Genomic DNA, 12,680 nt, shown 5'->3' on the forward strand with positions numbered 1-12,680 from the left:
GGATCACTTCGCACCAGGCTCCAATTTATATTCAATATTTTCCTTAGAGCTTGATGTTGCCTGTTGTAAGTTAAAATCACTCTACAGGACTGATCGGAGTTGTCTAAATCTACATTGTGCTGACTGGTTTTGATTGCAAGGACCTGTTGTCTAGAGAGTGCCTTGGTTTTGTTAATGGCTCTATCTATGGTCTCAGAAGCATACCCTCTTTCTAGAAATCTCTGTCTGCTAGCTTGCTGAGCTATATGACAATCTGCATCATTGCTGCATATGCGTTTGACACGTAGCATTTCCCCATATGGGATGCTTTGTATCAAATGACGTGGATGATGACTTGTGGCATGCAGCAGTGTGTTGCCAGCAGTGGGCTTCTCATCTACCACTTTTTAAAGTTATGAGTAAAGTTGATTATTAATCACAATGATTCATTCCATTGGTGGCTCTAATCTCTATGAGATGCCATTGCCCCATACTGTACAGCTTCAAGTGCTCCAGAACCTATTGTTGATCATTTTCAGGGACCATTTTAATTGAGATCTCAAATTAGTCCAGATTTGTGCCTTGATTTATGAATTCTTAGAGTGTTCATTCATACTTAGTTATTTATACTATGACTATGTCAAGCTAGCTAGATTGCCTCACGTAATATTAAAACGCCCTGGAGTATTAAAACGCCACAGAATGTATATCATATTGGTATTGCCCTCACCTAGCCACATGGGTGGAGCAGCACTTCACATGTATAAGGAAATGAAATTAGTGTTTTGCAACTGACAGAAGAACACTGAAAAATATATAATCAGTAGCTAAGATGTAAGACCCTTTTGGATGGTTTAGGAGGTAAAGATAGTCTATTGAGCGAGTGTGGGCATTAAGTCTAAGATCGTCAGGCAGTGTGTTGCAAGACAGCAGGAGGTTTGGTTTATCCTTTTGGGTTTTTTACTTTTGAGATGTCTAGGATCAAAGTGGACTACTTCCAGTATTTCTTTTCCCTACCATGACTGGTAGTATTTTTTTTAAATAGTTCAGCAGGTGTAAGTGTAAGACTTTGTAGGTGATGCAAGTCACTTTGAAATGGCCTCATTGCAATTATACCCCTTTAGGATAAGGGTGATGTGATCAATTTCTTAGCACGTTTCATGACGTGGACTTTTAAATGGAAGAGACGTGTTATTTGGCATATGCAGAAATATATTACTTTGGGGCAGCTTTACAGGACTGTCCACAACTTATAATCGTGCTTTTTACATGAAATATTAGGGGTTAGCATATGCTTATTTTTAGCAATATCAGCACATTTTCTGGGCGAGCATTGGCGCAGCCAGTTAGTTTAGCCTCTATTAACCAGGTGCAGAATGTTTGGCCCAGCCAATGCTTGTTTGCTTTGCTATCGCACAAAGTATGAAAAAAATCCAGGATGGCTGCTACTGATCCATTAGCAGTCACACATGTGCGCGTGCACATATTAATTTATAGAGCCAAAATGGCCAAGGTCCATTTTAGAGTAGTACATTAAGACATAGATTGATACAAACCTATGTATTGAAGTGAACAGCCCGATAATAGTATGCAGCTGCTGGGCCCTTACAAATTGGATGACCACCTGGCATAGAGGCAAATTCAGCATAGGAATGTAAAGAAATTCAGGACTAAGGGTCAAAATTCAGGACGAAGAATCAAAATACTGGACAAAATTCAAGACAAAGGAAGGAGCAGCCATACCCCAGTGGGTTTATCAATGTATTTATGTACTATTTTTTATATTGTGCTACTTATTCACTGTGCTGTGTATGAGATTGCCCCTAAGTATTCTACATTCAGATGGCTCATTATGTCCTTGTTCAATAGCAAATTGATACCCTTGAGCACGGTGTCAAGAGCATCACTAATACCCAAATATACCCAATCTTTCTTGGAGAGAAAGCAACATTTTGGTTATGTTTCTAAACATTTCAATACACATGGCAAATAGTTTGGGAAACATTAAGGTAAGTGACTTCTTTACCTTCTGCTAGTTTAGGCAACTTGAACAAACACATCTCGCACACATGACCCTCCACTAGACATCAAACCTAAAAAGAAATGAGGCATAGAAGGTGGCGTTGGTGACCGTCTCACAACAAATGTCAGAATGTTAGGTACCCACAACTTGCCTGTAGTCTCTCAGCACCAAGAAGGCCTGACTGCTGCATTAGCGTATGCATCGGAGACTCTATATTTATCTTGGGACAGGGAGCCCGACCACCAGAGAGAGAATGAATGAGCAGGATGAAGTCAAGATCAGATGGAAGATCCGCAGAAACTGATTCTGAGGGTCATTGCTAAGAACCGGATAAATAAGAAAGAGAAGAACAAGGTGGGACAATTCCTAAAATCAAATAAGCCCTCCTTGAGTAGTGGAACGTATCACATATCTGGAGAGTAGTCTCAGCAGAGAGGCCAGAAACAGAGGAGGCACTGTCAAGTAGTTGGTTAAGCAGCACCCTCCCACCCTGGCAAACTCTGCTGGTGCGATGTTCCATGGGTAGGGCCCATTGAGAGCTTGTAGGGGTTGGCCCCTTGGACCCTGGGCAATTGCCCACTCTGCCATGTCTTAAAATGGCTCTGCAGTCGAGCCAAGCCCAAACCAGTATCCCCAAGCACCTAAGAGCATGTAGAACCTTCAAAATATTTGGGGTTCAAATTACACAGCGAACAAAATATAAGGACATGATAAAAACATTTAAAATGTAAAAAGTGACTTTCTAATGCGTGGAAGTATTCCAATTTAGTCTATTAGATCACAACTTTGCTCTGACATTTATTTGAATTGGAAGTTTCTAAACATAATCTTTCAAACATTTATTAACCCTCACTCCTGACAAAGCCATGAGAGAACAAAGCGTACGAATTTCTAGGTGTCGATTATGTCCTAGTCAATATTACCTTTGTGGATGGAGGAAGAACATTATTGAAGCATATACAAGTGAGGTTTTTGCACAGAATCCATCTTGAGCTGAATTACTTCAGTATGCTTTCAAATGTCACTATCAAGTAAACTAGATTTGACTTAAATAACACAATTTAGTCATGAAGTTGAGCTGGGATTTGAACCCAGGTTTCCTGGTCACACATAGTGCAATTAAACAACTGACTAGATCACCTTCTTTTTCTCAATCTCCTTTAGCACCAGAGGACATTGTTTTTTAACAATTCTGTCCGATAAATAGTACACTGTGTTAAGTAAATACAGATTAATTAACAGAGTTTTATTCGACGCAATGTCTATATATAAGGCCACCTCTACCGTTTACCTAGCAGCCTTTACATTTACAGATTTACCAACTGCACAGATCTACATTTCTTTTCAGGCCCTGGCGAGAAGGCTTGTTTCTTGTTTATGTATGTGCCCCTCCCTTGGGATCACTGCACTGGAGAACCCCCACTTCAGTCGAGGCATTTCAACTGTAACATAGGTCTTTTAGCCCAAAGACTAAAATTACGGACAAATGCTGTCCGTTGAAATCTTCATCAAGAACAATGGATATTAGGGTTAATTCACGGACAGTCTGTGAAAATACGGACAGTTGGTCAAACTACTTACAAAACAAAAATGAATAAATGAAAAACCAGCCAATGTCAAGGCTAATAATAGGTCTTGCCTTTGGGACCTGTTGACCTTTCCTATTGATTTAGCCATGCTGTACAGCAGTGATACCCAGAGTGTGGCCTGGGGGCCGCATGCAGCCCTCATGACCTTTTACATGTGCCCCCCTGGGCAAGAGCAGTAGTGGGCTTCTGTTTACTGACTCAGCACTAACATTAAAGAAAGGTTAAATAAATGGGCAAGTATAAGTTAACAAAAAAAAGAAAGTAACTAGAGAGTCCTGCTCGGTTTAATTTAAGGAACACCTTTATTTTTAAAGACATCTCGCAGCAGAAGTGTAAAAATATGATAGTCTCTTCAGAATTCAAAAAGGGTATTCATTTACATGTAGAACCGTTTCATATTAGTACATCAGATTATATCAGTGCATTGAGATGTATTTTTTTTGTACAGCGCATGTCCTAAAGTCATGTATTTAGAGGTCCACTTATATGTGATAATGAAGAAAAATGACAAAGTCCAATAAAACAATTGCATAGGATCGCACAATTTGGGCAACTGGGGAAGCCAGGATTTATCCCAAGTTTTCAGTTTTCGCATTGTGCACACTAAATTTACATGCTTTGCTTCCCCTATATCCACATTACTCCCAAACACACCCCCAAACCGCCACCATGCTTGCATCAATGCGGCCCTCGGTCACACCAAAGACCAACCTTTTTGGCCCCTGGGAAAATGTTTGGGAGTACCCATGTTGTACAGGATCCTTAACAATTGACTTTTAACAAGGCACAATTCGCGCTCTTATTCTTGGACCACAGGACCATGAACAAATCACATTTTGACACCACATTCTTCTGAGTCACATACCAACCCAGAAGAGTATCTAAGTGACTTGATTGTCTTCTTAGAGGATTTAAGGTCACGGTTGAAGCCGAACTAACCTTTCCTCTCTCCGGGGTTGATGACATGAGTACAATGTAATCGGGTATCAAAACCAGTTCAAATTCCTACAGATAGTTTGGTTTGCGGGGTATGCCATTTCAATGGTTGTTTTGTTTTTGTAAATGTTTTTGATTCCTATTTAGTAGGGGATAAAAAACTGCATCCTCATAATTGGAAACATCACAGTAACCCTATTGCCATCAACCCCTTGGGACTTGCTCCACTGGGGGGGAGGGGTGGAGGGCAAAGTAAAGTCCAGGTGGCAATGTATGTTGAAAAAGGAGCACGTAAGCTTCCTAAGACATTATACAAGCGCTTTTGACAGCCTACATCATTTTGTAGATGTACTTGGAAAATAGTGGTTAGTAAAGAAATACCTGAACATTCTTCCAGTGTTTAGAATGTTATAAATGTTAATTTGAGAAAACAAAAGGTGATAGTGAGCATCCTTTTTGTTCAAATGTATTGGATGATATATGTTGTATCCCTCAAATCCTCCTAGATATTTAGCTTTCTGACTGGTGGTATATTTTTACATTTAAATACTGGTTTCATCTGAAACAGGCACCATAGAACTTAACTTCTTGGACTTGTTTTTGAGATGTCTTGACGTGCTCCTCCAGTATTGTTTGAATAGTTTGTCTCGCAGTGTTTTTGCAGCGTTTATATTAATTGTGATAAATTGAAAGACGCTACTGAATATCCCTTTTTTGTTTATTTGTCAAAGACGAAAAGCCCTTAAACACCACGTCAGTGTTTGAGCTCCCTCATAATATTTAGCATTTTACAATATTGAAAGACAATAACATGCCTTACTTTGGGGCTCTGACTAAATTATTTTACACAGTCCAGAGGGTCGCTTGAAAAGTTTGACGATCATTAAGCTAGTATAATCTGCTGCCAAAAGGGAAGCTTCACCTTATAACTGCATTCTTCTCTACAACTCAAGTTTCCAGTAGTTTCCCTGCTTGACTGCACCCTTCTGTGAAACACCAGAAACCAATGATCTTTGTATATTATATGTATGTACTCTCCGCGACATGTCTTGATTTACCTTCTTTCTTTTCAGATTTTTATTGACCGAGATCCAACCATATTTGCTCCCATTTTAAATTTCCTCCGCACCAAAGAACTTGATCCGAGGTATGTTGCACAATCTCTAATGTCTAAGGTAACTTTGGGATGAGCAACATATTGAAATCTTTCTGCTGATGGGCAATCTAGGGGCTGTTAGTCACCACCTATGTGTGTTGCTGAAGAACCATGGGTAGGTTTTAATTGCTAAATTAGAGTAATCTGCACCAATCTTTGAACATCCTCTTGTAAATTGTCCCCTATTTGTGGAACAGTACATCTGATAGAGACTACTAGCCGCAGATTCCTTAACGTAGAATTATCCCCAGGTGTGAGACTGGACCCGGAAAACTTTCTTGCCCAGCATCTCTGCGCGCCGGGGGTCGGTACCACGCGACTCCACCCGACGTCCTCCGCAGGCGTGGCGTCAGCGAGGTCTCATATGCCTCACCCCGGCGCGCTGACGCCAGTTTTCTTCTTTTCCGCGTGCAACGCGGACCCGGATCGTGTTCTTGGCCTATTTCAGGCATTCTTTTCTCGCTTTGGGCTATTTTCTTGGGTACAGTGTGCGAATGTCTTCGGGCTTCAAGACGTGCTCGTCTTGCGCGCGCCCGATGTCGGTGACGGATCCTCACCCCATCTGCATGTGGTGTTAGGGGGAGCACCACGACTCCACGGATTGTGAGACGTGTCAGCAAATGAAGCTGAAGTCCTGGTGAGAGCGCCGGATGAAGCTCCTTTCGGCACGCATGTCCAGGTCGGCATCGTCGCCGCGTCCATCCCCCACGGACAGCTTCAAGAACCTCCGTCTCCGACATCGTCCTTCTCCCAAGCCGCAAGGGCGTCGCTCATCTGTTCGTAAGTGTCGCAGTTTGTACCCGAGGACCGGTCCCCGGCCTGTTGGGGGCGTGGGTTCTCCGCGTGTGGTGCGGCCCCGCGCGTCGCCATCCTATCTGCTGTTCCCCGGCGCGGGGGCTACCAGAGCCCAGATGGAGGCCTATGCGGCGGCCTTTCAGGCCTCTTTGCCTCTTCCTTCTCCTCCTAGGACGTCTGCAGATCCCTTGCCGCGTGCGGGGACTTCTGCGGCATCGCCGGTGGCTCCGGCCCAGGCGCCGACAGGTTCAGATCCAGGTTCGAAGGATATGGGGCCGTCGGGGTGCGGCCCTTCGGGGTTCCCTCCTTCGGACCTGGACGCCACTGCCTCGCCGCAAAACCCCGGAGGGGTCCCTGTGGTGTCGCGGGAGGTTGCTGGGGCTCGGGCGTGTCCTCAAGTCCCCCTCGGTCCTCTGGGCAGGCGGCGGCCTTGTCCGAGGCCGAGGTGATGCCGCTCAGGCACCGGCGGCTGCTGGCCCTGGCAGCGCCGCGTCCCTCCACACAGGCGGCTGCCTCGTCGGAGGTCGAGTCAATGCCTTTTCGGCGCCGTTCCTTGGCCGCCCCGGCTCCGACCCAGCTGCGGTCTCCTGCGCCACGCGTTGCTGCGGATGTCGTTTCGGCGCCGGTCGACGTTGACCTGACGCCGGTTGCGGACTCTGCGGCGCCGGGCCAGCGTCGGGTCGTTGAGTCGTCTTCAGACGCCCCCTCTTCTCCAGAGGTTCGGCGGTTGTTGGTTTCATCTTCTCCGGAGACGGGCCGCCGCGTCGTAGAGTTTTCCCCGGCGTCTTCCAAGGACGGCTCATCGCTGTTGCCGCGCCCGCATTCTTCGCCGGAAGGACCTCAGGTTCCTCATTCCTGGGTCCCTCCTCCTCCTTTCCGGTCTTGGCCTTTCCTTCCACCGGTTGGCCTGGGGGACGGCCGCCTTAGCTTGCAGCCGTCCCCCACCGAGGAACTGCTTTCCCCGCCACAGGGCCCTACGGAGGCCGGTGCTGCCTTCGCTCGGGCTGTCTCCACGGCGGCAGGGATCTTGTGCATGGGCGATCCAGCTGCCTAATTCCCCACGGATCGTCTTCTGGAGGTTCCCATCAGGGTGTGGGGGGTCAGGAGCTGCTTCTTCCCTTTGAGGCTTCGCTCCACACGTCTCTTTTGGGGGCTTGGGGGCGGCCAGCCACAGGGGATCCGGTGCCCCAGCCACTTCTGCACCGCCACAGTCCTGCGCCGCATGACCTTGTCTGTCTTTCCCTCCACCCCTCTACCAGGGGCCCTCTTTTACAGACTGCCTTTGCCTCCCTGCCAACGGTGTTGTCTCCCCCGTCACGGGAGGCCCACTGGTTAGATTCTTGGGGGCGCAATATCTTCGCCTCGACCAGTGCGGCTTTGCAGGTCCTTAACACCCTTTGTGTCTTAGCACGGGCCACTTCTCGCTTGTGGGACTCGGCGGAGTCCCTTATGTCGGCCGCTTCTCAGTAGGGTGCCTGTGTTGATCTCAGGCACCATGTGTTGGATGGCCGGGAGCTGGCGGCCTTTATTCTTCGCTCGGCTCTGAACATTTCGGACGTGCTTGGTCGTACGATGGCTTCTTCAGTGGCCCTTTATCGGCATGCCTGGCTACGGGATAGTGTGTTCCCGGAGGACGTCAGGGAACGGTTGGTGGACCTTACTTTTGATGGCACTCTTTTGTTCCACGCCCCTGCGGATTCTGCCATTCAGAGGTTTCTTGCGGGGCTTCCTCCTCCTCCTCCTCCTCAGTGACCTGTGAGTCGGTCTGTGTTTTGGGAGGTGTTCTTCCATGGTTTTCCTGGGGCCTTGTAGAGCGTAGCCCCGGTTGTTTGTTCTGTGTGGTTCATGTGCCTTCGGATCCTTTTGTTAGGACCTTGATGCTGTTGGCTGCTGGTCCGGCCCTGTTTTGACTTGTGGTTTTGGCTGTTGGTAAGCCGTGTAGGCCCTGAGATTAGGCCTTCTGTTTATTCTTTATTGGCTGATTGGCAAGCCGTCTGTGGTTTTCTCCGTAGGTCTTTCTCTTTGTCCTCTGCTGCGGAAACTTTTTCCTAAGAGGGTTCCCATGTTCTGGGACGTAGCATGCCCTATGTGGGGTAATGGTAGCTATTATATAGCTTTATCATGTGCTGGGGAGGTGTGGTCGTCCTTCGGACTTCTGCTCTCCGTGGCGTCACGGTATGTCGCTGGTGCGACCTTCTTGCTGATGGTTTTGGAGTGGCTTGCGTTGCGCCCCGGTCCGTCCTTCTCCTGGATCGCTGTGTCACTGGTCTAGTCCGGCCTGCTGTCTGTGGCATTGCGTTGTAGCGGTTTTATGCTTCTGTCCGCCTTGGTCCGCTGTCTGGTGTTCTGGGGGGGCTGGTTTCCCCGTTTTTTGTGTTCAGGTGGACGACTTGGTCCTTCCTCCGTCTTTCTTTCTTTCTTTCTTTCTTTCTTTCTTTCTTTCTTTCTTTCTTTCTTTCTTTCTTTCTTTCTTTCTTTCTTTCTTTCTTTCTTTCTTTCTTGTTCGTCTTTGTGAGACAGGCCTCGTGGCGTGGGCCCTCCCGACCAGCAAGTTACCCTACAACCACGCCGAACCTCGTGGACACGGCCTTCCGGCTCCCGTGGGCCAACATCCCGAGGGCCGACCAGATCCCCAACACGCATGCCCGGCCGAGGGAGAGCGAAACCCCCCAAACCAGACCGAGAGGCGCCGATCCTGTCACACCTCTGGTCTCTTCCCCGAGGGAGGTTTCGATCGACCACCAGGCTCCCGGTGAGCAGGCGCATCGCCTGCTGGGTGTCTGGAGTCCCTCCCAGACCCACCTGAACAGATCAAAGGGCCGAGCGACAGGAAACCCCGTCACACCGCCCCCCAGGCACCAGACCCCTCTCCGCGAGGACTCCGGACTTCAAAGAGGAGGGGGAGTATAACAAGGGGTGCTGAAGGGACGGGAGCAGGGAAGACCTGGACTGACGAGAGCCTGCTGACCTGGTCGCGGCTCGCTAGCTCACCGAACAGAAGAACGCTACCCAAACTCTGAACCACCTGAGCCCTGCGGACGCTGTCGCGGCTCCCCGAACTCTGAACCATCTGAGCCCTGCTGAGGCTGTCGCGGCTCCCCGAACTCTGAACCATCTGAGCCCTGCTGACGTCTTCGCGGCTCCCTGAACTACGACCCTCCGGTGCCTGCTGAGTGACTCGCGGCCCGCTCCTCCAAGAGAATCGGCAGAGATTGCCGAGAGAAGCAACATCCCCTCGGCTCGAGGATTGAGAGCTGTGCGCTGGATACCTCGCAGAGACACTGATTCAAAGACTGTCCCGCTACCCTTTCCCTCCTCACGAGATCGCAGCCGCTTGTGGCATTAATTCTGCACCTGCCTGCCGGATCATAAAGATCCCTGACAACCACCGATAAAAGCATATTATCTTACAACGAATTACTGTGTGGTGTCCCTCTATCCGAAGAGAGAGTAAGCGCAGCGTGTGCGATCCCAGGTACGAGACCATTCCAGGAAGGGCCTCCCTGCTCTTGCTCGGCCTAACTCTGGGTAAGGTGGGCCTCCGGGTGGTCGGGAACGCATTCCGCAGCCTCCCCGGGGAACGCCTTCCAACAGTCTTCATTCGTGGGTCAGTGTGTGCCGGCCCCTCCCTTGGGGCATGTCAGGGCCCTTCTTGGCCCTTCCTGACCTCTGCCTTCGGCCGGCGTCTAGCTTATCCTCGGTGCACCGTTCCGTGGTGTTGCCTGCTGCTGGCTGTGCATGCCAGTGCGGGCCTGTTTCTTCTGGTACGCCGTTGTGGCCTTTGATGTATTCTCTTGTGCCTTTCTTCTTCCGTCCTCACTGGTGGCGGTGCAGCCGTCCCTGCCTTGTCCGCTGTTTGCGGCGGAGGTGTGTGCAGCTCTTCTGTCACTGTGTATGTTTCTTCAGGTGGGTCCTGCCTCCGGTTCTACCTCTTCTCCCTGGGGTTGAGGGGGTCCTTGTGTTCCTTGAGGCTTTAGGGCGCTGTCTGCCCCTCCGGGGTGTTGGGCAGTTCTCCCTTGGTTGGTCTTCGGTTTTCCTGGCCTTTCCCTTCTTGTCCTTGTGACATGTCCCCTGCTGGGGCCCTGTGTCTCTCCTGATGGGGAGGATTTCTCGCAGGCCCTCCTCCTTTCTGGGTATGGCTCTGGTATCTATTCTACGTTAAGGAATCTGCGGCTAGTAGTCTCTATCAGATGTACAAGTTACTTACCTTCGGTAACAATGTATCTGGTAGAGACGATTCTAGCCGCAGATTCCTTCACGACCCACCCTTCCTCCCCGTTCTGCGAGGACCCTCTGCTTGAGTTTCTGCAGTCGCCTCCCTCTGGGTGACTTCTCTTCTGTGGGTGTCCTTTTAGTTTCTTCCGGTCAGGCATCCCTCCAGCTGGTTTCTCTCCAGCGTGAGGGCCTACTTTTGCTCCTTCCCTTTGTTGTTAGAGTTTCTGATCCCCAACCGGTCTTCCTCGTTAGGGGTTCTTTTGACTGTCCTTTGACTTCCCGCTCTTTTCAGAGGTTGTGGCCCTCCTTGGCACTGTAGTCTGCGGAGGGATTACCTGTCCTTTGAACTCCTACTCTTTTCAGGGGGTATGGCCATCCTTGGCGGTGTAGTCTGGGATGGATTGCTGTTGCTCCTCTGTTCCGTCATTGTGGCCCTACCCCTTGTGGTTGTGGTTGCAGGCTCTCTCTCTCTCTCTCTCCCTCTTTCTGTCACTGTGCTTTCACATGCTTGCGCCTCCAGGAGGCCTCTTGCCTTGGCTTGCAAGGTGGTTCCACGGAGTGGTGTTTTGCTCTTTTCTTGCTATGGCTTCGCTGCTCTGGCCTTCTGTTGCTTTACTGCCACCTGGTGCTTGCGCCTTGGCTTGCACAGTTGTTCCTCGGAGTGGTACTCTGCTCTTTTCCTGCTCTGGCCTGCTGTTGTCGTCTTCTGGTGCCTTGGTGCCCCCCTGGTGAGGTTTCTCACCTTTTGTTTCTCTCTCTTTTGTGTCTGTTTTTTTTCGCACATTGTTCCCATGCACTTCTCAGTTTTGTTGTGATGGCTCCGCGTTGTGGCGCATAAAAGTTCTCCAAAGCAAACGCGTCAAGCGCACTGGGGTGGGGCTCATGTGACCTCGCTGACGTCATGCCCGCAGAGGACGTCGGGCACAGTCGCGTGGTACCGCCCCCCGGCGCGCAGAGATGCTGGGCAAGAAAGTTTTCCGGGTCCAGTCTCAAGCCTGGGGATATTTTTACATTAAGGAATCTGCAGCTAGAATCGTCCCTACCAGATACATCGTTACCGAAGGTAAGTAACTTGTACTTTAGGACACTGATGGCAAATTCGACTTTGTGAATGAAGACTGCCGAAAGATAAGATTAATTATGTGCCACTTCATATACTTCTGAAGGAAGTGCGACTTAAAAATCATTTTTTGGATTGATGGTTACGAGCATTGTTTGGTGTCTTGCGCAATAGCCTTTCTTTTTCTGCATGAGTTCTTGGCCCAGTTATCCTCCAGTGCTAGGAGATGGACTGCTAAGCTGAGCATCTAATGAGATGTTTGGCATTAATTACAAGTTTGAAGCGGAGATTATCTGAAGATGTTCAGATCTCTGAGAGAAACATTTTGCCTGCACCTACTGATAGAATAATTGGGCAGTGCTTAAATGCAAGATTTATTTGAAATGTGAAGGCTGAAGTGGCCAGCAGTTGTAAATGAATGTTTTATGTAAAGTGTGCAGCTGTATTAACGTGATCCTGTTTTCTTCTCAGGCAAGTGAACACCAGCTTGCTGCTTCATGAAGCAGAGTTCTACGGAATAACCCCTTTGGGTATGCCTAAATAGTGTTATGGATTATGCTGTAATTCTTAGTAAGTCTGTTTTCTCCACTGATTGTAGAGCCGAGTAGAACCACTGCAGTATGCCTCGATGATCACTTTTTGGCCTACAATGAATATCTGATCTGAAGGTATTGATTGTTGACACAAACTTTTATTCCTTTGTGTAGGGTTAGTTTCGGGGTTCAGGCATATTGCTTCCAAAGTCCCTGGTTTATCACTCCTTTTTGTGTTCATATATACTCAGGCCGTCATTGATTTCTTTAAAAAAATCTCTTGCACATAATCTACAGTATGGGAGATCACTATAGCTGAGAATTGGTTAAAAAAATGTAATCTCTCTATCAATATCTCCCACCCTTTTCACTGTCTTGTACCTAAAGTGAATGA

The 12,680-nt window shown here is 48.5% G+C and overlaps 1 protein-coding gene across 2 annotated transcripts in view; it reads left to right on the forward strand.

Moving 5' to 3' along the window:
• The window catches only part of SHKBP1 (SH3KBP1 binding protein 1), a 231,297-nt gene that overhangs the window by 124,431 nt on the left and 94,186 nt on the right, over positions 1 to 12,680 (forward strand). The window contains exons 4-5 of one of the 2 annotated variants that reach the window (XM_085625394.1): positions 5,601 to 5,674; positions 12,225 to 12,283. In XM_085625394.1, the coding sequence (XP_085481520.1) occupies positions 5,601 to 5,674; positions 12,225 to 12,283 (133 nt within the window). Of the gene's footprint in view, positions 1 to 5,600; positions 5,675 to 12,224; positions 12,284 to 12,351; positions 12,422 to 12,680 lie in introns of both variants that reach the window. The other variant, XM_085625395.1, reaches the window with a different exon arrangement.

The sequence above is a fragment of the Triturus cristatus genome, chromosome 9 (assembly GCF_964204655.1).
Source record: "Triturus cristatus chromosome 9, aTriCri1.1, whole genome shotgun sequence".
Lineage (NCBI taxonomy): Eukaryota > Metazoa > Chordata > Amphibia > Caudata > Salamandridae > Triturus > Triturus cristatus.